At 35.6% G+C, this 15,837-nt stretch overlaps 1 protein-coding gene across 8 annotated transcripts in view; it reads right to left on the bottom strand.

Moving 5' to 3' along the window:
* LOC144643837 (zinc finger MIZ domain-containing protein 1-like) overlaps positions 1–15,837 on the bottom strand; it is a 43,548-nt gene that overhangs the window by 14,383 nt on the left and 13,328 nt on the right. For 3 of the 8 annotated variants that reach the window (XM_078503213.1, XM_078503211.1, XM_078503212.1), the window contains exon 3: positions 98–282. In XM_078503213.1, coding sequence (XP_078359339.1) covers positions 98–282 — 185 coding nt within the window. Of the gene's footprint in view, positions 1–97; positions 283–3,713; positions 3,945–13,890; positions 14,323–15,837 lie in introns of those variants that run through there. The other 5 variants (XM_078503210.1, XM_078503214.1, XM_078503208.1 and 2 more) reach the window with 5 other exon arrangements.

Below are 15,837 nucleotides of genomic sequence, written 5' to 3'. Positions count from 1 at the left end.
TTAGCCGGAGAATTCTACGTAGTAGCTGGAGAATTCTCTAGATCTCCGATGCCTAATGAACACCCTGTAAAATGTCTAGAAAGCTGTAAGTAAGTACCGTGAGACATCCCATCAAGTTGCCTTCAAATGCTCGTTGAAAAGCACGCACATCCCCACACCACTCCAGGAGTTCTCTTGCCGACGTCTGGAACCCTTGTGGAGATGAGAGGTGCTGTTTTATGCATTGCAATCTTTCATTGGTTTGTTGAATATGCCGCTCCATACTCAGGCTCATTCCAGCACCTACAAAGAGTAATTATTGCAGACACTTTTAGACTTGTACTATTGGCCTTTGGTTTACATAGATGCCAAGTTTTTTGGTTGGTTTGGAGTGAGAAATTGAATTACACCGAAGGAGCATTAGTGAGACCCAGAGGGGGTAACTTCTAAGGTGGTGTGGGGGGTATATTCCCCCAGAAAATTTTTAAAAATGTAAGTTGCAGAGAAGCAATTTCCTTCATTTTCGGCCAGTGTTTGCTGTTTTTAAACACTTCCCTACTCGATTAGCGTTCATCTCTACCAAAGTACAGCTGAAAGTATATCTCTTTATTTAAATTAATAAGACTTTTTCCTCAAGTTGTAGAATTTTAAAAAAGCGTGATATTTTGTCTGAATGGCGTGGTTGCGTGAGATTGGGTCAAAAAGAGTGAGTCTCACGCCAAAAGCGTGGGACTTGGCATCTATGGGTTTATGGTTTCTAATACACCACAAAACCAGATGTCTTTCTACTGTGAAACTTGTTTGCTGAATTTTAGAATATATACCTGTAATTGCCTTACAAACAAATAGAACATAAGTAATGTAGAAAGAATTCAAGGCACCATAAGGAGCAATGTAATAATTAACATAAAAAAGGCAGTTGATATCAGAGATTTCATTTGAATATGCACATCTCTGTGATAGGTAAGGGCCTAAGCAAGTCAACTGCAGCAGCCAAGCAACCTCTCCAAAAAGCAAGTTGGAATTCAATTTTAAAAAAATAAAATAAAATAAAAAACCCTGGATATATGTGTATGATCCATGAAGTAACAAATATCCAAAGCGATGACCCTCAAATGTTGTAACTTCAAATGCAACATGACTTGTTTATGAGAAGCTACACCAGCTTGAATGATCCTGTCTTTTAGGTAGCCCTTCTTCCAAATAACACACTTACATTTATTTACTGTTTTGATGTAACTTAAACTCTTTTCATCCCAACAAGATTTATCCTTTTCAGCTCTCTATACATGTATATTGAAAAACATTGTATTTTATTACAATGGATCAGCTGAAATATGGTACATGTTGTAGCTTCCCAAAAGTAGAAAACCACCAATAGTTGCAATAAAAAGCTTGCCAAAAATAACAATGGTCTTAACTTTCAGAACTTTCCAGTATTTCTTGAAATAGTATGTGACTGTACATTTTCAAACAGACATGAGAAAGCGAAAGGAACAACTACGGTAATCAACTGAAAACGAGTGTTCTACGAAATTCTAAGAACTAAATGAAAATCAAAGCATGAGCAAATCATAAGTCTTAAATTTGAGAATAAGAAGCATCTTGCAAGTTAAACTTCGCTGCATTCACATAAATTATGCCTGGAATCCTGGCTTTTTAAACCTCCAATGAAAGGAAGATTGGATTCAAGAAATTGGCAGTAAAATCAAAAGTAAAACTGCAGTGTTTGAATGAGTGGAGCTGAGTTGAGTCGTCGGGAGGCTTGAGAAATCAAGAGTTCAAAAAACAGGGATTTCTAAACAAAGTAGTTAATTTATGCAAGCACATGTTCAGAAGAGAACTAAACTTCTAGCCAAAAAAATGAACAATGCATCATACAGCTGTACAACAGACCCATAGAAAGCAATGTATAACAGCTTGGCCCAAAGTAATTCTTTTCATTCCTATAAACAACACTTCCCCTCTCGTGGCCATATAATTAGATAGATAAACTCAACTTACAAAAGAACTTCATTGTAAGGTGCAATTAAACACCTATCTAAAGTGTATGACCATTATAATCAAAGAAAACGAACTTATTTTAAAGACAACTTTCATAAGAACTACAACTCTGTAAAGCATTTTGATGGTCAGTGATGCTATTGCAAAATCTTCCAGTTTAAATTTCAAAGCAGCATGAAAGCCGACAGGAACAATCTTTTAACAGACTATTAATAGCAAAATATATGACTCACTAGTAAAATAATTCAAAGCTAGCATCACCTTATTAACATCAATTAAGACATCACAAAAATGTTAAAGCCACTCAAGAATCCATCAGTTTTCAATCTTGAAATTAGTGGGTGCATGTACCAGATGAATTTACTATACAAATTAGCTTGCAAGCCTCAACAAATCAACCTTGACACTCAGTGCAAATTTGCATGAAATTTTAAGAGTTCACAACCCATGAAAAATTATGCATCCAAAGCCAGCCAAACATGTTTGAATAAAGCTGAAATTTTCAAAGTAAAATGAACTGACACCAAAGAAACTGGGCCAAAAAATTATAAAGAGCTCATATAACTCTTGTCTACCTGTCTCAACTGTAACTTTGTAACTTTGGAAATCAAACCTTAATCTTGCATTTCAACAGAGTCAAAATAAAAGGCTAGCCACAGAAAATAACACATGGTCTTTGTTTCCACTGTTTCATTAATGGAGCTAAATAATTCAAAAGCCACAAGCAAGCCTATTGTCTTTAAGCCCCATTCAACACTTGTCTTCTAAGGAACACAAGCAGACATCCACATGTGGCTCGCATGTACCTCCACTGAATAAATACATCCCACAGAACTCAATTCACACTCTTGAATAAAACTGTTCTCTGATCCTTGAATGAAGCTGCTTCCCTCTGGGCCGGCTATTTTATTTGAAACAAAGGCCCTCTTGGCCTCCATGCCAACCATTTTCCTCCTACCGAGTGATCATGTCAAGCATATCACTCCTCTTCAAAACCATAACCAAAAACAAAAGCCGCAAAGAACACCACTGTTTTAGTTCCAATGAACAGACAGTTGTAATTGTGCACAAAAAGTAAACTACAGAAATAAATTACTTGTTAAATACATGTGAATGCAGCCTGGTGTTTGACAATTTAGACAAATTTACAAGGTGCACAATAACATCACGCTTTTAAGGTTAATGATAACACATGTAAGAGATACAATTATTATTCTAACAAAGAAAATGCATAAAAATGTTTATAACTTTTTGAAGCACTTTTTTACCACACCTCCACTTATCATGTTTAATGTTATGTTTATGATTATGAGAACTTTTGTCTACAAGATACATGTTAAGTCAACTGTTGTCAGTAAACTGTTAACACAGTTCATTCCACCTACTTAACTAGACTCCTGCCCAAATTTTATCGAGACTTTACCAACTGAAATTTAATTTAAAAAAATTAAATTACACATCCTTATAAACTTAACTCCCATTTAGATTTAGATCACACATCTACGTGCAAAAAAGTCAGGTTAATTTCAAAATAATTGCACTTTTTTGATAGCATGTTTTTACACAAACAAAACAACGTATTGACTTTCATTTGAATGTATTTAGGTTAACAAGTTTAAATGCAGCTCTTAACTGCAGTTTACTTTATAGTACCATTCAAGAACTTTAAAGTTAATATTAAAAAGCTGAAATTAATCAAGACTAAAATGTCAAAAGAAAAGGTCTATTACTGTTCTGGGTGAGGAGTTGGTTATCCAGCGGTTGACTCTGGGCCGTTGCTGTTCCATAGAAAAGCCCGTCATCCAAGTCAGTCATAGCTTTGCCAGAGAAGTCGCCCAAACCATTCAGAGGGAAATCCCCCATACTGTAGCAAGAGTTTCCAAAATTACCACAGAGTCGCAAGTCTTCAGTGTAACCAAAACTTGTTAAAACACCACTGTGTTATGAAGTTTGGGATAGAGCTAACAGAGTAATGAGAACACTTGGTTAGGTTTAAAAATTTTATGTTTAGAGTTTCAATCATTAATTATTTAACATTTTAAATTTTAGTTTCTGACAAGATTTATCCTACTAGCTAATCCTTATACTAAAAACATTTAAGGTTTATTCAAGGATTACTCCTAGGGGTATATCACTTTAAAGAGAGCAGAGCTTTAGGTGTTATTAGTGACATTTATTTTCACTGCACATGGGTTTCAAGTATTGAACCAGGTTCTAGACAGGCCATTAAGATTTAATAACTAGAAGCCTGTGTCCTTGTTTGCAACTTCAGGTCCTTTCAATCTGATTAGTGAAAATAAGTACATGTCAAACCAACACAGGTATAATAAACAGGGCAACCACCCGTGAACAGAAACCATGCCAGCACTTCAAAATAAACAAGTGCATAATTATAACTACTGCTGAACAAAGACAATCCATCACTACATGTGTCTGTGTTAAAACTTCAACAGAGCTATGTGCTACCAAGATGCCTTGAAAAAAACACTGTCTGTTTGAACAGGTTTGCTTGAGTTCACTAGGTTACAACCCAATGGGCGTAAAAATTATATAAAAAAAAGTCAATGGCATTGTTGATTCTTTAAAGAAGCATGCAAAAGCACCTGTTTTAGCACATACATGTACTTGTAAAATCAGTCTATTTTTCTCCATATGACCACTGTGCCCACCCCCCTGGGCTGGGTCAATGAACTTAGTAAAATCAGGAGGGTGAAGTCTAATTGGTGTTATGTACAGGGTAGCCTCAAACCAGCCTCAAACCTTGGGTCAATAATAGTGTTGCATGTAATTGTTACAATTCATGATCATAACTAGCATAGTTAGTAGCAAATAAAGCCATATTTATCAGCATGCAAATTATTATTTTTAATACTTCCACTGAGTTTATAAATTACATAATTATATAAACATTAATGAAAACTACTGGTTTTCCAGTAATTGTGTTATCCATTTAAGTCTTAGTCTAATGAATATATTTCAACTAATTATCAGCTCGTCCTTAGTTACTTAGACATTGTCGACTTCAGATGTACTGAAAATCTACATCAAAAAAAAACCTAAATGTACCACTTCAGTTCAGGTTTCTGACCCTCAATATGTATAGACTGTGGGTAATGGCTATGGTTGAGACACTTAAAATGGGCGACTGTTTGTGTAGTACAGGGCTCAATAAAGGGCTGTCCGGTCATCTGGGCCAAGCAGATTTTTCTTCCAAGCAAGTGACTTTGCATGCTCACTTGCCTGATGGCAAGGGTGCAGGCAAGTCATCTGCAACTACATCATACTGAAAAGTAAATTAAAACAAACATACAACTGCCCTGGGCAAGCAGAAATTTGAGATCTGCTTTTCCAAAGGGCTAGCCAGAATTCTCTTTTAGCCCTGGCTGCGCCAATATTCAGATGCATCAAGACATGCAGTCCACATCATACTGTTTCTCCAATCCGCCATAATCATTTGTTTTGTCAACACCCCACTGACTCCCACTTAAAAGTTTAAATACCGGGTGCAGTCAGTCACAGCATAGATTATGCTATTCACTGGACAAAACACCATCCAGTAGAATTTTGTTAAAAAGCTAACTTCTTTATCCACTTGATAGTGTTTTATCAGGTGGATAGCATTATCCACCCTTTGAACAACTGGGATCTGAAAAAGATATTAAAATTGATACCAATGAATCTGCACTAAAATAAGCCCTCGTAGCGGTTGTTTTACAATGTCCCCAACATAAAAAGACCAATAAATAAATTCCAAATTTTGTAAATCTGTGCAATCTGCATAATGCCCCAATTCAAATCATACACAATACTATCAGGCATACAGTTATAAAATTAGTCCAAATTTAATTTATAATGTTATCTGCATATATATCCCTTCAAAGGACTGCAAATAATTTACAAAGTAACATACTTTTTACTTCGTTGTAGTAAAAAAGCAATAATTTCTGAATGTACTTTCTACAGAAAAATTTGGTGATGATGCCATGAATCGGCAAAAGCTGGGAATAAAGTACACTAAATACAGTAGCTTAAGGTCTCACTCAACGGATTGAATTACTAGTCAGAAAACTTTGTCTTTACATGAACATTATACATGAAGCTGTAAAGTTTTGAAATGATTGGGCAATGCCTACATGTACAGCAAATAATTACACATATTAAATGTACAGTGTGTATTTGAACCAATGTTGTTTAATTTATTTCAATGCGACCGACAGGTCTGTCATCGCTGACTTCATGTTTCTTCCAAACCCACTATTATATATGTAGGCAGGTGGATGCCTGAATATATTTTTTTTCGATATAGTCTTAAGATTGTATAATTTTTCTGGAAAAAATGCCTCCAGAAATTGTCAGGAATTCCAGTAGCTTTTGAACAAAGGATAATCAAAGTAAGTGGGTATCTACGCAATTTTTAAAAAGCATCCATGCCCAAAAATCAAGATAAATTTCAAAGGCAACAGCTGCTTGAGCTTACAAACATTGATTTGTTTTTATTACTGTGACGCCTACTATACTCTGATTATGACATAAAACTCAATGAATATTATGTGATATTTCACAATAACTATTCTATAGTTAACTATACTAACTATTCCTATATATTAGAATCCTGATTTCTCAAATCTCCAGGGGAAACAAGCATTGCTTCAAGAAATCAGTCTTCAAGAGGTTCAAGGAATTAGAAAAAAAATTACAGATACATGTAGATAATATCCAAAAGAAGCGAAATTGGTTCAAGAAATTGCAATTTAGAGAAAACAAGGGTTTAAGAAATCAAGATTTTACAGTATTTGACATTCTTTTTTCATGAGGTTCAACTCAAAATGTAAAACAGACATAAAAGGTTGTTAGCTTGACACTTAACTGCTAATTAACAACAGAACTGCCAGCAATAATCAAACATTCACACCAAAAACAAATGATTCTGACTAGCTTCCTAAAAAGTAATTATTATTCATATATATCTGATCTTAGCTAGAAGTTATCTTAGAAAAGTCACCACCTTCAAAAGATCAATAATATAATATTTTTTTAATTGTAAATTATCCCTCACAAGAAAAAAATCCTGGAAAAGGATTAAATATATACAACCAAATCAATCTCTGCTTTAATATATAAATTTAGCTATATTCTTGATTTCCAAACAGAAGCTTTTAAATTCAAATTTGAATCACTATATAATGTTTGGACATTTGCTTAACATTTTTACATAAAAACAATATGCCACTGACATGTTTACATTGACCACAAAAACATGGGTGATTTTCATTGGTTTACGACGACAACCAGCTGTTGTATAATTGTAGACTGGAGGCACGATTGACAGGGCAAATATGCAGGTGCTTTCATGATTTACAAGTTAATAACCCTGCACAAGCTAAACTGTAGAACTCCTCCCAACTCAATCCACATATACAACAAAAATTGTCTTAACCTTGACTTCCAAGCTACATGTAGCAAGCCTGTATTCATTAATTCTCAACTTGATGCCTAGATGCATTGTCTAAGAATTTTCAAATTAAAGTGGGCCAACTTTTTCTGTAACAGGACTACTTTTATACATACATGTACATGTACTTTTATACATACATGTACATGTTTGCTCAGACAGTACAAACCAAATTACAAAAATTACAAGAAATTGTCCTAAATACAATAACATTTTTCATACAATGGACAATATTAAATGCAATTTAAAAAAAAAGCTGTGCAGTAGAAAAAAAAATATTTAAAATGTAAACTAACAAATACATGCTCTTTATAACAAGGCAAGCCCTATTGCAGTTTTGCTAATTTATACACATCAGGGCTCAAAATAACGGCCGGTCAACGGACAATGTCCGGCCAAAATGACGATTTGTCCGGACACAATTTTGGTTCGGCGGTCATTTTGACCGGTCACGCACACGGCTTTCAAATAAATAACACACACACAAAAATTATTTGCAGTATTTCTTGAAATTTTACAGTAAAATCATAAAATATCATAGCAGCTTGCAGTCACAAATTTGTAGAATACAGATGAGACGGTCACGCTCTGCGAATTTGTTATTATAGTTTCAATTGTCGGGAGGGCCAAGAAAAATAGCACTCATTAGTGGATTTAAAAAACTATATACACCTTTAGAAAGTACGAGTTCGTAGCGTGTTTTTCACCAGCAAGATCATGAGAAAACAATAAAATCATTAAACGCTTTGAATGTTAAGTCAGCGATGTTTCTTTCAATTGTACCTATTTCGCAACTGAACGTGTCCCATGTGTGCTGACAATTTGACCACCTATGACGTGGTGCTACTTAATTGTCGAAGAGAGTTCCGGTAAACGTTTGCTCGTACTGTACAAAATAAAAATAAAATAATAGTCTCTGCGCCCGGCGTCTACAGATTGAAACGATAACTCTCGATATCTTTTATTCTAAGCCATGGCATTCAAGTATTTCACGCCAATTCTATCGGTCTTCTTGTGTAAGGCTACTTCTGCGGATATCTATGATTAAAAGTACTTTGCCGTAAGTATATTTCAGCAGCTCAATCAGGCACCGCATAGAGCAGGCTTCTCTGTTGTAGGCGACGTTGAAAACTTGGAGAGATCCATGATTTTTGAAATGCGAAGTGACGTAGGCTTTCTCACTAATCTCTTGGCAGTCTTGAAGAAAGAGAACTTTTAAACGAGGGTATCTTTTAGGAAGCTCGATGAACAACGAGTCTGAGCAAAGGCAAAGTTATCTCACTTGTAGCATGGGCATATGTCCTATTACTATTTAGTGTTCGGTAATAAAGACCAGTAAAGTGCTTACAACCAAGATCGCCTCGACCCATAAGTCGTTAACTAATGTAAAACTATGCAGAGTAACATAACATTACGGCTACTGAGCATTTTATTTTATGTAGAGTAGAACGCAGAAGAAATGGAAATTCAAAAAGCGAACATAATAAAATGACACTTTTAGCGATCAAAACATTAAAGCCTAAGCCTTATACTCTTTAACAACGAGTGTTTTAGCTTATGGGTCGAAATTTTTGGCAGAATAGGCTATTGTTTCAAAGTAAATACTCAATATTTTGACCGGTCAAAAACGAGACATGACCGAGCAAAAATTGATTTGGCCGGTCAACATGACCGGTCAGTATCCAAAAATTATTTTGAGCCCTGCACATCAATCCAAAAAAGCACTACATAATGTTAGTAGCAACACAAAATAATTATGTCATCGCAGGTAAATGAAATGTTTCCAAGAATAAAAACTCACACCAGAGAGTATCAAGTTTCAGTTCGCAAAAGTAAACTGAACACTTTTGGAAAATAATTATTGGAACAACAGGCGGCACCACATTTTGTTGTACAGTTGTTGCATGTAAAGATCAGTATAGCTCAATGCATGTAGCTACCACATAAATGGTCAAATCTGGGATTCACTCACAGACTCGGAAAAAAAGCACATTAACTTGAACTTTTGACAGCTCATTCTGTAAGAATAACTCCAATTGTCACAAGAATGAAGCACCTTGCTTGCTATTTTTACTCTTAACAGAACCCTCTTATGAGACAATATCATACATTTAAAAGTTATCAACATCATGACTGTCTGACTGCTCCAATCCTTTATGATTACAGTGGACTTCAAAAGCTTGTATATTTAATCGTATCTAATCTAATAACTCCTAGAGCTCAGAGAGCCTTGACCACTCATGTTTCATGGCACTAAACTCTGTTTTTTTTTATCAGGATGTGCACAACAAATTTACATTGTATTTCTATATCCTAAAATGGTGACATTGGATTGCTCATGTATAAAATAGACAATGTTTTAGCAAATTTGGCACAGTGCATGAAACAAAACACTGTAAAAGCTAGTACATTACCCCCCTGCCTGTTGCTTGTTGGGGCAGGTCACCTCAACAATTCACCAGAAGCCATTTCTATAGCAAATTCAGTGCCCTCATGCTCTAAGAACAAAGTGCAGTGACAGCCACTCTCAATGCCCTTATCATGACATCAGCACACTTTCTTCTACGCACACATACATGGAATTCTCCCTGCCATAACTGTTAAAATTTTGACTAAAATTTGCAGTACTGTCATACTGCCAATACTGTCAATGTTTTGCTACAGCTATATGATATGCCAACAGCTATAGTCTCTACTGTACACATGTGCATATTTATCATACTCCAGAAACTTTCTGTCGGGCCCACAAACTTTGAGAGAACAAAACCATGTCTGGACTATGTGTTAATTATATTATATGTTATACAAATAAGTATACATGTAATAAACTGTGTCTTTAAAAAAAGAGAATTTTTAAATAAATTATATGAATAAACTGAAATATATTTATGGATGAAACATTACACAATCTTTCTAGATTGTTGCACAATAAGAAAGGCTTCTACTAATAAACACCTAGGTAATTGAGTGTATTTTTTAAAATATCCATAGAAAGTGGGTGGTCTTTTTAACAATGTATGTATCACGACAACCTTCAAAGCTGAAGTTGGAGAAAATGTTTATATCAAGTAAAAGAATTCAAAATGAAAAACAAATTTTAAAATATAGCATGTATAGAATATATGCATGACACACTGATCCTGCAAAACTGTTTTTTCTCATAAAGAATTAAATTAAATTCTACCAAGTCTACGCACATCTGCCAAGCACTATAATACGACATCCAAAATGAACAGCTATTAGTTTTGCTTTAGTAACACTCTGATCAGATAACGAAGATCCACAGTTGGATCCATGCAGCAATAAACTAATCCTTATCAAGGCACAGGTGTCCGACACCACTTGTATTGTGTAACTATGACCTTTAGAATGAAAGAAGGGAATTACTTCTAAGAAAAAAAATCAGATTTAAACAACAATGACTAAGAGTGAAAGGTTATCACTGAATTCTAAGCAACAATTCTTTCACTCAGCTCTATTCGTGCAAGGGTCAGAGATTATAGGTATCAATCTATAAACAATTACTTCAGTGACTAACTCTAGGCACGTATTTTATAATAATTTAGTACATTTGTATTTTATCAGTTCAGTTTATAACAACGTACCATAAAGAAACATTATAGTATAACAGCCTCCAAAGACTCGTTGTTAAATCAATCAAAATACTAATGGACATTTACATTACGTTCATGTACATTACATGTATGTATTATCTGCATGTATACAGGGTAAATTCCTTTCTACATTTTCCTGCAGGTGGAAGTATCCATTAAATGCATATTTCCTCATGCAGGAAATGTAAAAAGTCATTGAAGTCTAAGTATAGCAGAGCAGAGCAGAGCACAAGCACTACCAGGCATAACTTGAAGGCATGTAAGGAATGACAACATTTAAGCTCGTTAGGTCATCCTTCAGCAAAGAAAAATTCCAAACAACACACTTTTTTTTCTTCAAAGACTAAACAAACTGACTATCAGAGTCCAAAAATTTAAACTAAACTAGCTGGTTTAAGCCTAAAGACTTGTTTGTATGTCTGAGAAAAAAGAGACAAATACACATACATTGTAAAACGCTAATGAAATTCTCATAACTTTTGATTTTTGCTAAAAGTAATGTAATTAGATTACCAATAAGGAAAATGTCAAAAACTCATCATAAAGCCTTCTTTTCCTAAATGTAGCCTACAAAAGGGACTATTATGATCAGTGGTTTTATACAAAAAATTCTTTCAACACTGTTATTTGAATATTAGCAGAATGCTTCATCTGCTCAACATAATTGATAAAAAGATAAGACATAGAAAATCCACTCCAATCAGACCTTCACGATAAATGTACATGCATGGACTAAATATTCAAAATGATACACATTGAATGGAATTTTAAAGTGTGATCATATCTACACTATATACATGTATGGCACGTGTATTATTGCAACATTAAATTTGTCTGCATACACTATACATTTATCCGAGACTAGAGAATTAGCAGTTAAGCTCATTTAATTAAGGCCAAATAAAAAGTTGTCATGTCACGATTACAAAGCATTTTATGCAAAAATATAACTGATATGAGAGTTTTGCAACATCAACAACTTCCCGGTTTTCCGATGACGAGATTGGCGTTTCTGATAAACTAAAAACTACATTTCCCGTGAACTAATCAGTTCTGTACACAATAAACAATATCTAAACTTCTCGGCTTTGAGCTCTTGTTTTGCTTTTTATTGAACGAGGGAAGCTAAGACTGACCCTGTTTTTTCTGATGAATAAACTGAGTTTTCTAGCATTCGCAGCTTATATTTATATTTCTGAACAAAAAAAAGATTTTCAGAAATTGATCGGTTTCACTTAACCTCTGCAGAAGATAAATGAGGATTTCTAAAATTTCAGTCACTAGCTTGCCGCTATGACGGGTATTTTCAGAATTTTAAGGGGCCCTTCTAGTATTCAATGCTTGCAAGCAACAATGGCTACGCATTGTTCTGAATCTTCATTTATTGTCGTAACTCGCGCAGAACGTTCTAAAGGTGATCTTCGATCGAAGCATAAACCAAAAGGGACAAGATATCGGTTTACTGCAAACAATACCAAGTTCCCAGAATGAGAAATTTAAAACCTGCACAGTAATGCGGATCAGAGTCGAGGGAAACTACACTCTGGATGACCTTATATTCGAGATAAAACAAATACTTCAGCAATTGCGTCTAAAACACTACCGCGAAATGCAAATCACAAAAAAGTAAGCCCGTACAATGCAAATCAAATTAAATCACAGAGCTTCGTTTTCGTCGCGTTTTTCTTTTTTTTCTTGTGCAGTAATTTTCGATTTTTCCGCTTCGCAACATCAATAAATCGACCACAAAAAGGTCGCGAATTGAGTGCAGTGGACATGATTAGCGAATTAGCATGAAAAAGCCGATACCAAAATAATTTCTAGCTGGAGAAAAGGAAAGTCTCGATATTTGCATAAGAAGCGGTTGGTTACAAAAAAACTGAGAATAACTAGCAACGAAATTGAGCTTATTTTAGTGGAATATACCAACTAGAAACCACAAAATTCTTTAAATTATTTAACTACAGCCTTCTCAATGGTACATTTACAGCTCTTTACAATCCATTTTTGCATTCGACACAGCGGCCTATTTTAATATGTACTACTACTGTATTCTGTGTATCATAGCAAAAATTGCAAACCATGAACCCATGATCACAATATTAAACTTCAATAACGCTGCAATAAGATGAGGTAGAACTAATCACGCGTGCAAAGAGTAATATTAAAAAGTCAATTCAAAACCCAGAACCCGTAGTTTTTATGCAGCATTTCGACGTAGAGCTTTAAATTAACGTCTAAATAGATCCCCGCGAGAACTGTTTACAACTATCTTCTGACCTAACACAAAGGCAAATTGAAATGCTATGTACGCCGTCTTATACGGGCTTAAAAGCACAACTGAAACTCAATAGTGACCAATAAGCTCTCGAAATCTTTTGAATAGCCTCGGTGGAAAGAATAACAAAGTCCAAAACGGCGGAATATTCGGTAGTTCAGATTCGTTCGCATAACCGTACACACTAAAACGAGAGCTAAATGGCCTTTATAATCTCGGATTCTTTTCTTTAAATACAAGACACCGCTATGTTTATATGTCTTACTAACGGTATACACGGGTCAGAAACCTCTCACAATGCTATCATAAAACCCACCAGTGAAACTTTTCGGGCTAATTTACAAAATAACTACAAAGAGGCAAGTTTTGGAGTTCAAAGCCGAGCCGCCCGACCGGGCAAAGCGGCATTCGGCCTCGGCTTTCGCCGCGATACCACTGGTCTAACTCAGTAGAATTCAAAGCGCAAGAATCTTTCGAAACTAGCTCTATACAATAAATTATTCACCTTATTTTCTGATAAGTTATACCTCATCAGACACAAAACAAGAAGGAAGAAAACTTACTTTATAAACCATCACGCGTTGTAGGTGAAAACGTCTCAATCCAATTTTCGAGCAAAATCCTTTCGAAAGCAAAGTTCCTATTTCGCCGAAGAATTCCTCTCCCCTCACATCATTCTCATCAAAAGAGCCTCCTGTTATTGTCCGTTGTCTCCTCAATCGCAAGCTGTCCAGTAATTATCGAAATCTACGCTTGAAACCTTGAATTTAGTTCAATATACAACGTCGAAGAGCTTCGCCCGGTCAGGCTTTCCCAGACAAAAAAGCCAAGTTTCATTGTAAACGACACACATGCAATCCAAGTGATTGGATGTCAGAAATCAACCAATCAAACGCGTCCTGAAATGTACCGCATTGTCAATCACCCGCCAACACAAAATCACCCGCGCTTTAGAATTTCCGGTCAAATCACCTAAAACACTTAAAAAACACCGCGAAAATCGCAGCAACAAGCACCAAATCGCTCCGTGCTTAAGTGATCGAAGACTCTAGAGGTAAAAATGCGCAAAATTCTAAGCTACTGTTGGCGTGAATTTCAAGCAACGCATCGCAAAAATAGGACAAGTGGTGACAAAGTTTGACGTTGTTTTATTGACCACACGTGACGCGGTCCTTATTGGACAAGATGTATGCAGATTGATAAACAATGGTGAACAAGGGGGCCATTGAGACGAACAAAGGTTGAAAACGAATCAACCAATCGACAGATGCGTTGGGGGCTTTATAATGTAAGCGGCACACGCGTGATGCGAATTTTTTGATTCCTCGGGCCGTTTGCGTGACAGCAAAATGACGACACACGCACGCAAGATTTCTCTCGAACTTGATGTTTCACAATGATCACCTTTACAGGTTTTTGTTAATTTATACAAAATCTTTTAATTTCAAACGCGACTGGGTTTAAAAAATGAAATCTCGCTCGTATTTTTAGCCCTCTTGACAACTGCCACAAACAATAGCGGCGAAAAAAGATTCGATCGCGACTGATTACTCGCTCCGAGATTATTAAGCTGCTGATGAAATCGACTTTGTTATAAATATAGATATGATCACGCAACACAAGTGTTTTGGATATCGTGGGAATGACATCCCTCACACCTTTTTCAGCGCATCCCACAACACAGGAAATTACGTGCACGTACGTAAAAATATTTCAACTAGGCAATACAATCTGATTCTACGTGACCACTTTCAAAGGTCTCTACACACAGATAGCATTTCTGGGCCGCGATTCTTTCTACGAGACAAATTATGTTAAAGAGGTGTAAAATACTTTACATGTAGTAAAAGACACCTTTTTCACTCAAATCAAGAGGGTGCGGTAAATGTGGTGGTCATCATGATGTGACAAAAATCATGTACGGGTCGTGCACTAACTCACGGTGGGCTGAGAAACAAACTGGGAGCTAGTATCAACAGTTTTGATTTCATTCCTATCCGCTGATGCTCCTTTTTTTCTATTCTTTTTTCCTTTTTTTTTTCCTTGACGAAACACGAGTGAAAATTTTTCATAAATAATACGAGAAAACAACAGACAGACAAAACCTTCACAAAATCACCAACTGAAATCTTAGAGGGCCTGAATAAGCTATGTTATGATATATTGTCACTTTTTTGCGAAAAAGTAAATTACCGTAAATGGAAACTTCAGGGTAAAAGTGTATTGAGATAGAAAAACACTGGAGACGTTATATTAAATCTTAAAGGAAAAAGGCGGTTAAGACTGAGACGATTTAAGAATAATAATCTTGACAAAATGGTACTACATATTTGAAGACGCGCATGTCTCAATCACACAAAAGCATGCTGCGTTTGGTGGCTTTTGGTAGCTTCCCACCGTTTGTTGTTTTGGTCCGATCACCGCAAGAACCGAGACCAGTTCAACAGTGTTATCCTAGAGATCAGAAAATAAATTTGCGATATTCGCGATTGGTTTTAAAGGCGGAGTCG

Source organism: Oculina patagonica, chromosome 2, assembly GCF_052425735.1.
Source record: "Oculina patagonica isolate OP01 chromosome 2, crgOcupat, whole genome shotgun sequence".
NCBI lineage: Eukaryota > Metazoa > Cnidaria > Anthozoa > Scleractinia > Oculinidae > Oculina > Oculina patagonica.
This window is presented reverse-complemented; position numbering and strand designations above follow the sequence as displayed.